Source organism: Eptatretus burgeri, chromosome 4, assembly GCF_056783735.1.
Source record: "Eptatretus burgeri isolate ZD-2024b chromosome 4, Ebu_testis_v1, whole genome shotgun sequence".
NCBI lineage: Eukaryota > Metazoa > Chordata > Myxini > Myxiniformes > Myxinidae > Eptatretus > Eptatretus burgeri.
In genome coordinates this window covers 129,912,748-129,929,555 of record NC_140964.1, presented here as the reverse complement: position 1 = coordinate 129,929,555, position 16,808 = coordinate 129,912,748, and the positions used below count along the sequence as shown (strand labels likewise).

At 45.8% G+C, this 16,808-nt stretch overlaps 1 protein-coding gene across 1 annotated transcript in view; it reads left to right on the top strand.

Moving 5' to 3' along the window:
• LOC147029111 (uncharacterized) overlaps window positions 1-12,134 on the top strand; it is a 63,365-nt gene extending 51,231 nt beyond the window's left edge. Inside the window, exons 8-9 of the mRNA XM_085876579.1 lie at window positions 8,880-9,014; window positions 9,157-12,134. Of these exons, the coding sequence (XP_085732705.1) occupies window positions 8,880-9,014; window positions 9,157-10,532 (1,511 nt within the window). The 3' untranslated portion in view covers window positions 10,533-12,134. The remainder of the gene's footprint in view (window positions 1-8,879; window positions 9,015-9,156) is intronic.
• The last annotated feature ends 4,674 nt before the right edge of the window (window positions 12,135-16,808 follow it).

Here is a 16,808-nt window from a genome sequence, read left to right as displayed (position 1 = left end):
ACGACCGGGGTGGCCCAGTCCGAGTACGGCACCCATTCGATCACTCCACAGGCCTCCAGTCTATCCAGCTCACCCTTGACCTTGTCCCGCAGGGCATATGGAATCGGCCTTGGTTTACAGAATCGATGAACCACCCCCTCCTTCATGACGAGCTTGGCCTGCATGCCCTTGAGTTTTCCAAGCTCGCCACAAAACAACCCTTGATGCCTTTTAAGAATCTTCTCCAACTGATCCTCCAATCGGCTCGGCATGGGTTGTACAAGGTGAATGGCTGTCGAGTCTAGCCTGATGCGGGTCAGCCAGTCCCGGCCTAGGAGAGACGGACCCCTCCCCCGCACCACTTACAGCTTGAGCACGGCGTCCTGAAACTTGGTAGACCACAGACACGTTTGCCATCCCAACCGGCGTTATCTTCTCGCTGGTGTACGTGTACAGCGTGAGGTCTGACCTGATAAGCTTCAGGCCGTTGAGTCTACGCGTGGTCTGTTCGCCTATGATCGACACAGCCGCTCCCGTATCAATTTGAAACATGATCGGCGTTTTGTTAACCTCGATTTCCACCGTCATCGGTCGTGTCGTCGCAGGACCAACCGAAAAGAGACTCATCATTGGTTGCAGGTCCCGCCCCGGGTCGTCGGGGTCGCCTCGCACAGGTTGCAGGTCTTGCCCTGGGTCGTTGGAATCGTCCCGCACATCGCCGTCCATGACCTTAACGGTGGCCAACGCCACTCGACACACACGCTTCAGATGGCCCACCTTGTGACAATGGAAACACACGCTGTTCTTATACATGCACACCCGCTGAAGGTGTCGACCTCCACACCCCTAACATGCCTGTGTGTTCATCTGGCCACCCGACCGGCCGCATTGCGACATCTGGCCACGGTCCGCACCGAAGGTTGCTGGTGCGGCCGGAGGAGCACAGGACATCGCGTGGACTCCCAGGTCACCTGGCATGGTCTGACCGGCGATGGCTCGTACATCCCTGAGGGTCCGTTCGACAGCCGCCGCAGTTTCTACTGCAGTACTGAACGCAATGTCCTCGCACTTCTGCCGTAGTATCGCCGAAACCATTTTCGAGTCTTGCAATCCAGAAATAAAACAGTCTTTGAGCCTGGCCGGACGTTCACCCGCCGTGAACTTTCAGGCGACGGCCAGATGTTTCACCCGTGCGACGAAATCTGCGACGCGCTCCCCCGGGCTCCTCGCCAGGTGATCGAACTCGTACCGTGCCAGCTGTGATGATTTTTCCGGCGCCGTGTGTGCCTTCATCTTCTGCACAATGTCACCGAACGACAGCCCGGTGTCTCTCGGCTTGTCCGATGCAACCAGGTCACCTAACAGGCGGTAATTGTCCGGTGACAGCGACGCAAGCAAGATCGACTTCTTCTTGTGTTCGCCACGCTGTTCGCGTCAAAATAGCACTCCAATTGCTCCAAAAACAACTCAAAGTCATCGCCGATGAAAACAGGCACTTTGCCATGAGCGGTGACCCGATTCTCATTCATCGTCGCCAACTGTAGTGTCCGAGGTGAAGACAGACAGACACGAGAGTGAAGTCGCAACTCTGCTTTATTGCCTGAGCGAATGCACACTACAACAACCCCGAGCGGGCGAGTCATGACATAAACCCAACCTCGTGACTCAAGCATCCAACCCCCATACAGTACAATTACTCATGTAATCAAGCATTATGCTTGTCAAATTATGACATAATAATGAAGAGAGCGATGACATCATCATTAACACATCTTATTCCGCTTTTGGAGTACTTGACAATGAGCCAGATGTAAATGTTTTCCATGGAGTGGTTTCAGATATATAGAGGTGCAAAGTTTTTTTGGTTTTTCCAAGGTGGCACCTGTTCCACATGACCTTCAATGTCATATTTATGACTAAAACAATCAACAGGATGAGTAGCACCAATTTGGAAAATTTCATGTCAATCAGACCAAGGGTTGCTGAGAAAATGAATTTTTAAAATGCAAACACGTACATACGGCACACGAACGTGACTGATTGCTTTACCCCCCTTTTCGCTTCGCGAGTGCAGAGTAACAACCTCACATCAGTTCACCAATTTGGTTTCAGACCAGGTTCCTGTTGAAATAACACCAAGTGGGTTGACTTATCCTATTATGCTGATGAGGTCAGCAAAATGAGTACCAGCTGACTGGTAACATGGGCACTGCATCAGTGGCACAGCTGTGCTTGCAGAAAAATGATGTAACCAGTTTTGATGTAACTGGAACCAGTTTTCAAAAATGATGTAACCACAATTGGAATATGTCTTTCAATCCTGACAAATCTGATTCTCTCATTAACTCTCTCCAAAAGGGTCATCTGGTAACCCTCCTCCCCATCCATCTACTTTCCTGACAATCCTCTTGAGGAAGTTAAGTTACTCAATATCTGAGGTCTCACTATCAGCCATGGTATTTCTTGGGCAAACCACATTTCAAAGTTGGCCTCCAAAGCCAGCTGTTGATTCTGCATCCTCTATCATACAAAGTCCTTCCTTGTCACACCTGAACTCCGATCCATCAGCCTTTCTTCAGCACGTGCAGTGAACATGAATATAAAGCTTGAACACAAATATATCCAGAACGGCACTCAATAGAGCGCATACCTACACCAGGCTGAAAAGTTGACGTTTTGTATCGCACTGATCGGCTGGATCTGGATTTGGACCTGAACGATAATCAAATCGGCTTATTTTTGTCAGTTACCCACAACGCTTCCACAACCTTTTGAAATATTGTGCTCTTGATTGGTTTTGGTCCCATCTCTCAATGGTGAAGAGAATCACTTGAGAACTTCTCATATCCAGATGTGGATCTTCACCAAAATCTAATTAATTTGTCCTCGTCATACAGCCAAGCTGTCGACGGGGTTTCGTCTGAATCTGTTTATATTTTTAGCCGCGTCGCATTGCGAACGCTGGCTCTCAGAGAGTTCTGCATTGTTCTTCTTCTTCTTCTTCTGGTGAAGACAAAACCTTTATGATGTGGCTCTTGGACACATTTGCCCTTGTTTTGAGATATTCTGCTCACAGACAGACAGACAGACAAACTTGGGTGAAAACATAACCTCCGTTCTCCTTCGGTGGTGGAGGTAAATGGTAAATACAAATCTTGAACACTTTCTTTAACATAAGTGTACATTAGCCATTCCTGAACACGTGCTGAAGATGAATCGTCGTTTCAGGAACATGTACCTTTCTGCAGCCTTTCTTGAACACATCTGGTGATACAAAAACATTTCCACAAAAGGGAAATGTGGGAAACAAAGAAGTAGTTTTGCATCGAACTTCAGTGGCCAATGCAAACTCCAGTGGTGCAGCATTTCGCTGAAAACTCCACACTTGATGAATGAAATGAATCGCTTCCGACTTGTCCCACCCGTGTGAATATGAATATATCCACTATTATTATCACTCCTCAAAAAGTTGGGGAAAATCATCCAAGGGCTGGATATTTCCAAAGCTACTGAAGGAGATCATATCCCTGCAATTGTCCTGAAAATGTTCTTGCCACAATTGTCTGATCCTTCCAAATATCAGCATTCTTCCCATAAGGAGCAAAGTATTTGAATTGATAATAATCAATGAACAGATTGTCACTTTTCTGGAAGACCACATTCTCCGAACTGATGCTCAGGATGGATTCCATCATGTCCAATCAACTGGTGATGTTCTTTCCCTCATAACTGAACACTTCAACCAGGTCCTAGACCAGTGTGGCGAGGCCAGACTTGTAGCCCTTGACATTTCCAAGGCTTTGGGTAGTTTGGCATAAGGGTCTTATTCACAAGCTCCACTCACATGGTATTCGTGAGCATGTGAATGCAATAATCTGAGAACTCTCACAGATCGACAAATTTTTGTGCGGCACAAGGGTCAATCTTCGGCAGGCCATATCATTAATGCAGGTGTTGCCTAAGTCTGTGATCAGGCCTTCTGTTTCTTCATTACAGACATGATGTGCCAAACAACATTTCTTCTTGCGTACCCATTTATGCTGACGACTCAACCCGATACAGAACTTATCCTTGCTACCTGCCTGCTTCACTTCACCTTCAAGCCAGTGTCAATCTTGGCTGCTTGTGTCGAGCTCTCTGATATTTCCTTCCCGAGGCTTCACTCCACCTGTACAAGACCACCAGACATTCAGTCATGGAATACTGTGGTCACATCTGGGAAGATGCTTTGACTCGTCTTCTGTCCCTTATTGACAGAATTCAACGAGGAGTTGTTAACTTGGTCGGCCATGAACTGGCATCGTCTCTGCAACCTCTCTTGGGTTGATGCTTTGTGGACTCTCTGTGTCTCTTCTGCAGGTAATGTAATGGAAGATACTCAGGTTTATGAAGAGGTGCTGAGGCGGCTTCTTTCTGAGGTCGGGCAGGATCAACAGGTAGCAGGCGTACCATCCGTTTGCCGGGCGCCTTTCTACACTACCCTCGTCTGATGAAACTGTCACACAAAGTGGTTTGAAGAGTCAATGCAACAACTCTTGTGTTCTTGGTGGCATAATGGTGAGCCTACTTTTAAAAAGCGTTCTCTTCATCACAATGCATAAATGAATTGATCGTTCAGTGCAGAGAGAAGCTTTAAAAAAATGAATGATCATATATTTTCATGTTTTTAGCCACTCACCCTCAACGTTCACCAGTTGGATATGGAAAATGATAAAACACCAAAGACAAATTCGAGGTAGACAGACCTTCGCAACTTGCTGATGCAGGGCCATATGGAGTACTGTCGAATACCACGAGCAATCAGTGGAAGGGCAGTGAAAGATTGAGTTGTTCATATCAAGTGCAACTCCACTGCAGGGGTGGGGTTCAGGCCTATCCAATTAGAGGAAAGAATAACCAGGCAGAGAGACGAAGGAGTCAGGGACTCACTGTGGGAGAAAGGATTCTGTGAAATGGATGATGTCTGGTTCATTGGCAGTGGCCTGGATTGAGAGATCCCTCATTTAGAGCAGAGATCTTGGGATGTTTGAGGTCCACAAAGTTAAGGACATGGGAGGTGGCATTGGAAGGGTGCATGGTCGGGGGGCAGGGGCAAGGTTTGAGGAAGGCTTTGTGGGGATGGGGTAATGTGCAAGGTTTGAGTTTGTCAGGTGCAGGGGAAGCATTGAGGAGGGTAGGGTGAGGAGGGATGCAGGAAGAAGGGACACAAAGTGGAGAAGGGACACGAAGTGGACAAACAAAGATATTCTTAAGAATAAGAAGAGGAATCAATGATGGTGAAGGTTGGGTTCTCTTCATAGAAAAATATGGAAAGTGAAGCATTTTAAAATGCTTTTAAAAGGAAGAAGCATTTTCATTCAATGACGAGTTTGAATTGGTGGAGAAAAGGGGGGGGGGAGAATGGAGAACAAAAAGTACAGGCAGAAGGAAATTGAAATGTGATGAGATTTCTGTTGAGTGGAATTTTATTTTTGTTTTGTTTTTTTCTATTGAAGTGAGCAGAAGAAATCGGAAAATTTTGTGGTTGAAATAAAATATTTGGAAAGAAAGAAGCAAAACGAGGAATCCAGAGACAAAAGGGACACAAAATGTTACAGTCCCCTGCGAAAGTCGGACATGATCAAGACAAAAAACGAATTTGACAAATACAGCACAAGAAGGAACGAATTAGCACAGACAAGACGTGATTTTTGAAATTACATAATCCACCCAAGATTATTCACACGCATGCACAGAAATCCCTTGTGACAACAGTCATTGGACAGCCTGTATGTCTTTCATGCCTGCCAAATAAGTATTGCACCATGAAACAACTCACCAACTTTTTGAAGAAGCTCACAATACTTGGAAATGTACTTGTGAGAAAGGGGTGTACCTCTGCACAACAAAAGATTGTCAGGAACGTTTTGAGCAACTCGATACTTTCTGATCAAAGTTAATATTTTGCAGCCCGTACCAGAAAAACTTGATGCTGTGGGCCGATGAAAGACCTGAGGGTTTATGGACTTGCTCGTTTCTTCTCAAACCTTCATGCTTAACACTGATGGGTATATCAGATCTGGGGCATGCTGATGCACAGGGAAAGTTGAAGTTATTATATTGATGTTAACTCATGTTTGGGAGAAGGGTGGGAGTTGTGTGTTCTTTGAGTGCCATTTTGTGCATTCATACATACAAACATGTGTATATATATATATATATATATATATATATATATATATATATATATATATATATATTTTTGTTGTTGTTGTTGAAGATTTCCTTCCGTTCGGCGTGCGGGCGACCGCCTTAGCCCAATTGCTGCCGCGCGCGTCCACCGAGCGCGCAATCTAGTCGTAGCTTCCGGATCGACGCCGAAACCCAGTTACGGGTGTTTTAAACACACCATAAACCAGCCAATCCCTCTGTCCACGCGCTACAGGGTCGATCGCCGAATTGTCGATGTACCTAATTATTCGCGCGGACAGAGATACAGGGAGTATATACCTCGACGGGACCTGCACGAAAACGAGCCGCTTACGTGGCTCGTTTCGTATGCGAAAGCCGAGCGGTTACGCCAAGTCCCGTCGGACTAGATTATTTTATCGGCTTGTAATCAGCCAGCTAATTTCCCGAACGCATCATGGCAGTCAATGGAGGAAGGGACGCAACGAGCAGGTGACATTCAAACAATGGGGGACATTTATTTGTACACAGGCATGCAATCAATCAATGGGGGGATGGGGATAGGACACGAGCAAAAAGCCTACAGCCGATGTCTACTTATTATGTACATGCACTTACACAATTCACTACTTAAGGACAAGGCGCCACAGACTTCCATGCAAAACCCCAGAAAGAAAGAACAGGCTCGTCAGCCTTTATTATTTCTCAGAGACGGAATGATCAAAGGGGCTCCACGAGGCCGGGCAGGTTACCTGGCCGCCCCCGGTGGCTCGATGGGCTCTTGTTCGGTGACCCTCGGTGTCTTTGCCCGGTCCCCCGAGCTCCAACTGGCTCCCTTGGTCGGCCGGCCTTCACTGCGGCCTGGCTTAGCCGACGACGTGCTGGAGGAGTGAACGCGTCTCAACCCCGGCTTCCTGGTTGCGCTGGCGAACCTTCCAGCGAACCAACTGCCCGCACTCCAACACTCCGAACTCAGCTCCCACCTCCACACTCTCCAGCTCTCAACGGGGCGTTTCTCCACTCCCAACGACTCCGAACTCCCCACACCAACTGCCCGCACTCCACTGCCTTTTCGGCCAGCGAACGCGGCTTTTTATCGCCCCAAGGGGAAGGGCCGCTGTGGGCTCTTTCACCCGAAATCAGCGCCCTCCCCCTTTTCACCTTTAAACCCTCACCCAGGCTGGATGCGCCCCTTTCACTTCCAATTGGCCAGCTTCTTCGGAGGGTAAGGCCTTTTTGATCCGTTCTTGCCGTCAAACGCGGCCGTGGGTTGTCGTCGTTATGACGATGTGTTTGTTTTAAAATAAAGATAGAAAAGAATAACGGCTAACTCAAAGATGCACAGCCCGGTACACGAACAATGCCCTTTACACATCGGTGGGGATTCTAACCTGGAACACACACTTTCCAAAATGACTTTTTGGCTTTTTCGCTGGTGGATTGGAAGAGAGTTGAGCTGGTTGCTCGGCTCGAGCTTGTTGGCTAGTTTTTCATCGGAGGAGCTGGTCGGGTTGTTGTGGTTCTTTTTCGGCCTGGTGTTCGAGGAGTGTCGGCCTGGTTCAAGGGTGCTTGAGTTGCTTCGAGGCTGTTGTTCTGCTTCCTGGCCTCATCTCGGTTCGGCTGGCTCTTCTTGGTTCGTGGAGCTCTTTGTTCTCTGCTTGGTTCCCGGCTCAGTGCGACTCCTTGTCCTCATCTTTTGAGATATTTCTTCGGGGAAGCAACGCATCGACGGGAAGGATCTGCGCCTCGTCTCACCAGCATGTGTTCAGAAGCGCGAGAGGAATCGCTGGAGCTCAGGAAGAATCGCGGCTCACGGCGATTAGATCCAGCTCGCTCTCGCTGGAGCCCGGGTCCGAACAGCTTGAAGACCACACGAGGTGGAGAGGTTCGAGATAGGTTCTGGGTTTCAGCTCATCTGTCCCTCCGAGCTGAAGTCCGTATTAAACGCATCAGGCACCATTTTGTGGGTGTGTGTGTACGTACGAGTGTCCGTGGGCCCGTCGAATAAGTAGGAAACTGTTAAGTGCCTGTGTTGTATTTGCTTTACATTTCATAATAGAACTCGGCTGTGGGCTTTTGCTCGTGTCCTGTCCCCGATCCTCATTCATTCATTGCTTGCATGCCTGTGTTCAAATAAATGTCCCCCATTGTTGAATGTCACCTGCTTGTTGCGTCCCTTTCCTCACATTGACTGCCATGACGTTCGGGGAATTAACTGGCTAATTAAAGCCGATAAACGTACATCTGGTCCGACGGGGTTTGACGAAGTAAAACCGCTCGGCTTCGCATACGGAACGAGCCGCTTAAGCGGCTCGTTTTCGTGCAGGCCCCGTCGAGGTATAAACTCCCGGCATTTCTGTCCGCGCGAATAGTTAGGTATATCGATAATTCGGCGATTGACCCTGTAGCGCTTGGACAGAAAAGTTGGCTAGTTTATGGTGTAATAAAAACAACCGTAGCTGGGTTTCGGCGTTGGTCCGGAAGCTACGACTGGATTGCACGTTGGTGGACGCGGGGCCTGGATTGGGTTGAAAAGGTCGTGCGCATGCCGAACGGGCGGAATACTACAACAATATATTGTAAACTCGTAAACACCTCACTTCTTCTCCCATACTGGTGGCAGCATTATGGAGCCTCATTCGAACAGTGGAAGTAATGTCCATTGTACACTGCTTGTTGACCAGATTTATGTTTGTCATTGTTTTAAACTTCATGTCCTTCATTATTTTCAGGTGATGTCTATCCTGTAAATGTGGAATCCAGACAACAGATGGATGCATCTGTCTCAGAAACTTTAAGATATCATTCCAGAAAGGAAGATTCAGATGTTCATTTGGCAAATGGTGGTACTGTCTGTTCTGCAACAGGTAAGAAGAAACATTCAAAATGAACATTCAATCTTTTGAATTGAGGGTGTATAAAAATTTTGAAATCGTGAAAAAATTTTGCATTTCGGGTTTTACCAAAAAAAAAAACCGTAAAATAACTTCTTGTTCTTTGTTTATGTAGAACAATCAAGAAGTCCGATTGGACAGATAAGGTCCAGAAGCAGCTTGACAGTGAAGAAGATGTTTATTTTGAAGCAACAATCCCAAGAACAAGACTCACGACCTTCAAAATACAAGTGCACATCTGGTGAAAACAGCACAAAGATCAACATTGAATTAAACAAACCCAAAAAGGTTATCGAAAGGCAAATTCATGATAAGTGTAATATCTGCAGTGTAGATTTTACTTCACTGAGAGACGCCAAATTACACATGAGGATCCACAGAGGAGAACGTCCACACAAATGCTCTGTCTGTTATAAAGGTTTCTCTCATAAAAGCCCTTTGAATAGGCATATGACGATCCACACAGGAGAGGGACCTAATAAATGCTCTATCTGCGATAAAGGTTTATCTTGTAAAGAGAGCTTGAAATTGCATATAATGAGGATCCATACAGGAGAGCGTCCTCACAAATGCTCCGTCTGTGGTAAAGGTTTCTGTCACAAGGGCCATATGAATTTGCATATGAGGATCCATACAGGAGAGCAACGTTACAAATGCTCTGTCTGTGATAAAGGTCTCTCTCAAAAAGGTAATTTGAAATTGCATACGAGGATCCATACAGGAGAGCAACGTTACAAATGCTCTGTCTGTGATAAAGGTCTCTATCAAAAAAGTAATTTGAAATTGCATATGAGGATCCATACAGGAGAGCGACCTCACAAATGCTCTGTCTGTGACAAAGGTTTCTCTCAAAAAAGTCATTTGAATCAGCATATGAGGATCCATACAGGAGAGCGACCTTACAAATGCTCCATATGTGATAAAGGTTTCTCTCATCAAGAGAGTTTGAATAGGCATATGAGGATCCATACAGGAGAGCGACCTTACAAATGCTCCATATGTGATAAAGGTTTCTCTCATCAAGGGAGTTTGAATAAGCATATGAGGATCCATACAGGAGAACGACCTTACAAATGCTCTGTCTGTGATAAAGGTTTCTCTCAAAAAGAACATTTGAAGATACATTTGAGGTTCCATTCAGGAGAACGCCCACACAAATGCTCTGTCTGTGATAAAGGTTTCTCACAAAAAGGTCATTTGAATTCGCATATGAGGATCCACACAGGAGAACGACCTTACAAATGCTCTGTCTGTGATAAAGGTTTCTCTCAAAAAGGTGATTTGAATAAGCATATGACGATCCATACAGGAGAGCGACCTTACAAATGCTCTGTCTGTGATAAAGGTTTCTCTCAAAAAGGTGATTTGAATCAGCATATGAGGATCCATACAGGAGAGCGACCTTACAAATGCTCTGTCTGTGATAAAGGTTTCTCTCAAAAAGGTGATTTGAATAGGCATGTGAGGATCCACACAGGAGCGCGAGAGTAGAGGAAGTCAGACGGTGGGTGTCTGGTCTGGATTTGAAGGCCAACTTTGAAATGTGGCTTGGCTGAGAGTGAGACCCAAAAGTTTAAGTGACTAAACCTCTTCAAGAGGGTTGTTAAGAAAGTAGATGGGGTTGTGGTTATAGACCTTTGGGGGAGAGAAATAGATGTTTGAACAGTTTGTGATTTTTGTCAAGGTTTGAAGAGAGGGAAGAGGCTGCTGTCTGTCAGGATGAGGGATGTCGTGGCAAAGAGTGGAGTCATCAGCAAAGTGATAATGAGGACTTCCCAGAGAGTCAGTGAGATCATTGATTAAGATTAGGAATAAGATGTGGCTGAGAACACTGCAGTGGGGCAACTCCTGCCTTGACAGGGAAAAGAGAAGAAAGGGTTTGTGGAAGAAAGTGAAGGAAAGTCAGTCATCTAAGAATGGAGTTTGCTTTGGATTTGACAGGCAGACAATTTGGAGAGTATTGTGGAAAAGAACTCAATTTCCACACAGTCAAAAGGAGGAAGAACATTCAATGATTCACTAATGCAATCGAATGGACCTCACTGAAACAGAAGCAATCTGTAATCCCTTATACACAATTTCGCATTCCAAAGGGAGGGTGAGACATGTGGCAATTCATCTACGGGATGAGTTGATAAGCTCTCGGCCAAAGAACTCAAAACTGCAATACAAGCCAATTTGGGTGGGAGGGAAAGAATGACGCAATCGCGGCAAAAGTTTGCAGTGTTATCAACCAGGTCACCCTGTTTCTATGCAGCGAGCAAGACCTTTTTTCATAGCAAGATATTCCTCATCAATATGTAGGTCAAAAGACTCTCAGGAAAAGGGAAACATGACTGACAGCCAATTTGACTATTGTCCAAAAATTTAATTTATAAAGTACCAGCAACAAATTCAACAAGTGAATATAATTGAGAATACATGAATATACAATTATTTTTCTTCCACAAAAGCAATATGGTTTGCCAGACCACATCTTAAGTTCGAGATGTGCCCAGAGAGGAAGGATCCCAGGAAGGATGTGTATCGTGGCTCATGGCAGGCCTCCACCCATTGTTGGGAGAGTAACAGCAGCATGTCCAAGGCAGAATGACCTGTTCTGAATCCACATTGATGATTTGAGAGGAGGCTGTTGGAGAAAAGGTTTCATTTTATGTAAACTGCGATGATAGATTCCATGACCTTCCTGATGATTGGAAGTAAGCTGATTGGTTTGCAGTTAAAGGGATTCCATTTTGCACCTTTTTATGCGATGTTGGCTGATTTCCAAGCAGATGGAAGAATACCACTGGTAAATGACAGTGTGAAAAGGGTAGAGAGAGGAAGTGCAAGTATGTTTTTAAGTATGTTTTAAGGACATGTGAGCTGATGCAGTCTTGTCCAGTTGCAGAGGGAAAGTTGCGAGAAACTTCCAGCAAGGGTTGCTCGAAACTTTTACAACTTCTCAGGATGAAAAGACAGAATCCAGGAGCTGTTCTGTTCTTGCGTATGGCTGCTTGGCTGCCAGGTGGCTCTTATTTCTTAGAGCACGGCTGTGCCACTGATGCTGTGCCCCTCTACACTCGTACACATTTCACCGAACTCGGAAGGATGACAGCCTGAGGTGGCCCCAACTGATATTAATTCTGCATCCAACGGGGCTCGAACCCGGGACCATAGGATCCCAAGCCAGTCACGCAAACCACGAAAGACAACACCAGGCTAATCCAGGAGCAGTTTGTTATGACTGGGTAAGGTGGGTACAGAGAGAGGGGTTGGCGACGCAAGATTTTGAAGAAAACACAATGGATTCCATGACCTTTGGAATGCGTTCAGACTCTGACTCTCACGTGTCCTGTAAACCTACTCTGCTGCTCTTATGGTCCAAGAGCTGAGTTTTTGAGTGAAAGAGTTTGGCTTGGTGCTTTATGGGTAATAATGTCTGGGGAATTCAAATATGCTTGTCTTACAAGTGGCAACCCTTGATGAAAATTGCACATTTCTTTGTGACCATTGCCCACTCTTTTCCAACAAAATTATGGGGTAGAGCAACCATAAATCGGCATAGCTTGATTGATTTTTAATCATAGGATTACAAATTACCCTACAATTCATCGTGTCGAAACCCTCTTTCAGACGATATAATCACAGTTTAAATATCTATCCTAATAAAAGGCAATCTGTCAGTGTGTGTGTCGGTCTGTCTCATGCATAACTCCAAAACCATAAAACCTTGCAGCCTGAAACTTTGCATGCATGCTAAGAAAACTCCAAGGAAGTGCAAGATTGCATATTGGGTGTTTTGGTTAATTAAAACACCCCTTTTGAAGATAATTAACGGCCTTATTTAATTATATCCTTCATCAGGTGATCCTTGGCCACCTCGCTCTCTGACTCTTGAGGTGTTTCCTGGGTAACCTTGCTGGAGTTTGAAGCCGCCATGTTTTTTGGCCTGTTCAACCACACCTTGACTTGGAACAGGCCGCAACGATTTCTTCACGATTAAGTCCCCCCCCCTCCACTTTCCTCACTCATATCAAATGCCTGTTCATCATTGCTATGAATCGCCATGTGCATCACTTTTGTAAGTACTATAGTTTTCAAATTAGGAGCATGGAGCGATTTCATGCATTATATGACACGATTTTCCACGATCGACTCTCACTGACTAATTAAAGTATATCATTGAAATATTATTTCGGTTTTGAGGATCGGATATTGGCCGGATTAAATAAGTGTCGAAATCTGTTGTGAAATCTGATAATTTAAAGAAATAACGAGTCGTATAAGTAAGCCGATAGACTTATTTACTTTAAGCAAGCAAGGCTATGTTCCCTCCACCAGACATAGACAAGAAAATGTGAAATTTCCAAAACATTAAACATCTTTTTCTTCTGTTTGGAGAATTATATTGAGTAAATAAAACATTTAGGAACGTGCCAAAATTAACGAGCTTCATTGAGCTATCCAATTTAATGCATTCACTGGTCGACCTCTCGCCCTGTCCCACCAGAGGGACTGCCTATCCATAGCGTCTCCCAGATCTGTGTCGATATTTTCAGAGGTTTCGCGAGGTGCTCCACAGGGAATCAAAGCAAATGTGGGGGAAAAAAAATAAAAAAACAACAAATGGACATCTGAAAAAAACAGTGATAACGTTTGCGCGGCAAACTGGTGGATTTTCTGCAATGTTTATTTCATGGGCGATTGACCTTTGCAATGTGTCCAGGGTTGTTCTGCATTAAGCTGCAACTATTTTGTGGATAAAGTCATGATGTAAATGAATTCATTATTTCTTTAACTGCTGTGTGCGTGTTGAAGACCGGCTTTAAAGTTAAAGGGATCCTTTGTGGTATGCAGCGATAGCCTGGCCAACCATTCCTTATCAACTATTTGATTGGAGTGCTTAAGCCACTTGCTGAACACCTGTTGTCGATGGTAAATAATGTTTGTGAACATGTTGGGATTTGTACCTTCTTCTTATTAGCTTTGTTTGTTCCCAAGACTTTTTACTCACTCTCCTGCAGTAGCCAAAAATATACTCCTGCTTGCTGTTCACTAAAGCAATTTAGAGCACTGTGTGTAGAGATAAGGATGTGGTCAGTGATGCACAAGAATGCTATTCACAGTATTAGGGAGTTACTTTACTTTGAGTTATCTTGCTTGATTAACAGAAGATATAAGCCAGCTGCTCTCAGCTAGTCTGGGGAAAGGGGAGGACAATTGTGAAAATAGCATTTGTCAAAGAGAATGTCTCAACTGCCCTGGCAGAGCACTCTCCGAGCTTCTTCAATTACTTAATTGGAGTTCCTTGTGTTTGCTTTCCGTATGCACTTATGGTATATAATAAAGAGTTTTCTTTCAAGTACATTGACGTCTTCATTCCTTAACTGAAAGGGTGATCGACGTTTCGACAATTGGCGCAGCGAGCAGGGGCGAGACAAGGTGGAGGAGAGGTGGCGATAGACCCTTGGTGACCAAAGAGAAAAAGCTGGTGACCAATTTGAATAAGGTAAGCCTTTGTACTGGGGAGTTTAAATTAGATACTCTTTTTTTCACCCCAGTTTTTGCCCATCCCTGCTTCTGCCCTTATCCTCGCCCAAGAACCGGTAAAGATGGGAGTGGAGAGAAAATTGTTTATTGTTTATCAAGGGGTAGTTAACTTGAGGTCCTGAACGGGGAGTTTGAGGGCTGAGGGCATATGGCTGAAGCTGCTGAGTCGGACCCAATAACAACTCCAGGAGGGGTTCAGCAATAGCTATGGGAAATAGACCAGGAAAAGGAGAGGAGAAGAAAGAACCTCCTCGGGATACACCTGCTTACCAAATGTTTAAGTTGCATGGAATGGTAGCAGTGGAACAAAATGATTGCTGGGCAGAATGGACGCTTAAGTATGACTTACCGTGGCCAAATGGCAGGTTGTTTGACTTGCCGGTAGTGCAGAATCTGCGGGAAGAGTTGCTGAAGAAAAGAATGAAGAATGAATGAAGAAAAGTGCTGAAGCTTCAGGGTCAACTAGAAGGTACAGAGCGGCAGGCTAAGGATGCGACTGTAGTAACGCCGGTACCGAGCCAAATGATAGGACATGGCTCATCATCTGTCCCGGTGTCTGCAGCACCGGGGCAGGGGTACTCCGAGATAGTACCATCAACACCCCAATCCCCAGCGTACCAACCGCTAGAGCCATCTCATTCAGCTGCAAAGTATTAGCTGTTTGACTTGGTGACCATATGGCCCATATATCCTATGGGGCATGAGGAGAAGGCAGAGAAGGAAGTAAAGGTGAAGGAAGAAGTGTTTCATATGGTATTGCGGGATAAGGTGAGAGAATCACTGGACCCTCCCTTTCGTCCAGGTAAGGATTGTGATGACATACGAGTGGGGGAAAGTGAAATAGCTCAAGAAGCGGTGCCCCCCGCCCCCATGTATCCTATGCGAGAAATAAGGCCAGCAGTGCCGGCTGTGCGGGGTAGAGCTGAGCTCGATGCCATGGTGGTATATCAACCGTTTAAGAAACATGAATTGAGATCGATGCGTGACCGAGTTATGGAATGTGAAAATGAACCACAGGTTGTTCGCGATTTGAATGCCCAATGGATGGTAACACACCAATGTACACACCGGGATGTTGGCATTGTATGCCAGGCGATACTCTCGTCTACAGTGTGGAGAGAGGCCAGGAGGGAAGCGGAGTGGCCAGCCGAGGAAGGGGCAGGGTGGACAGATCAGGACAGAGAGGTAGCTAGAGATCGGCTATATGCTGCTATCCAACGTCCACTGAAGCCCCCAACTTTAATTGGAATAGAGTATTTGCTATTCAGCAAAAGGTGGGAGAAAGAGCGGGAGAGTTTAAACATCGGCTAATGGAAGGGTTCTTCGCGCATGTGGGAATTCCAACAGGCAGATATTCCTGATTGCTTGTTGACTAATTTCCTAATGGAGGGTTTGTGCCCACCCCTGAAAAAGCAATTAAAATATGTGATGCTACGTTGGCAGGCCCTCCCTCCCACAACTATTTGCACTGTGGCTGATCAATGTGTGGCGAAGCATGAGGAGAAGACAGAGAAGGAAGTAAAGGTGAAGGAAGAAATGTTTCAGATGGTATTGCGGGATAAGGTGAGAGAATCACTGGACCCTCCCTTTCGTCCTCGGAGACCTGCAATTTCAGATGAAGAGGAGGAATCCGATTCAGAAGAGGATGAGAGTCAACACCAATCACCACTGGAGAGGGGGAGGCACCCCCCAAGACCCCGTAAACGATCGGACTGGAGACCCCAGAAGAGATCGCAGAACAGGGGACGGGAAGACAGAGACAAAGGGGGTACTCCCCTGTCAGATGCTTGCTTTGAATGTGGAAAGAGAGGGCATTGGAAACGAGTGTCCAAAGGGAAAGCGGAGATAAGGTCCCCGACCTGCTAACCCACGAAGTTACTGACAGGATGAGAGTGGACCCTCGAGGGAAGGAGCAATGCTGACATTGAGCCCGACAGAGGAGCCAGCCTATACTCTGAACGTCTTGGGCAAGGAGCTTTCTTTCTTGGTCGACACGGGGGCCACTCACTCCACAATTGCAGTTAAAGAACTGCCAAGGGTTGAACAATCTAGAAATAGCACAAAGGTAGTGGGGTTAGGGGGTCAGATTGAAACATTAGACACAACAGCACAATTGCTGGTAAGATGTGGACCATTGCAGGAGAAACATGCTTTTCTTCTCACAACCATAACGCCGGTAAACTTATTAGGTCGAGATTTGTTATGTAAGTTAGGATACACGATAGCGTGTACAAA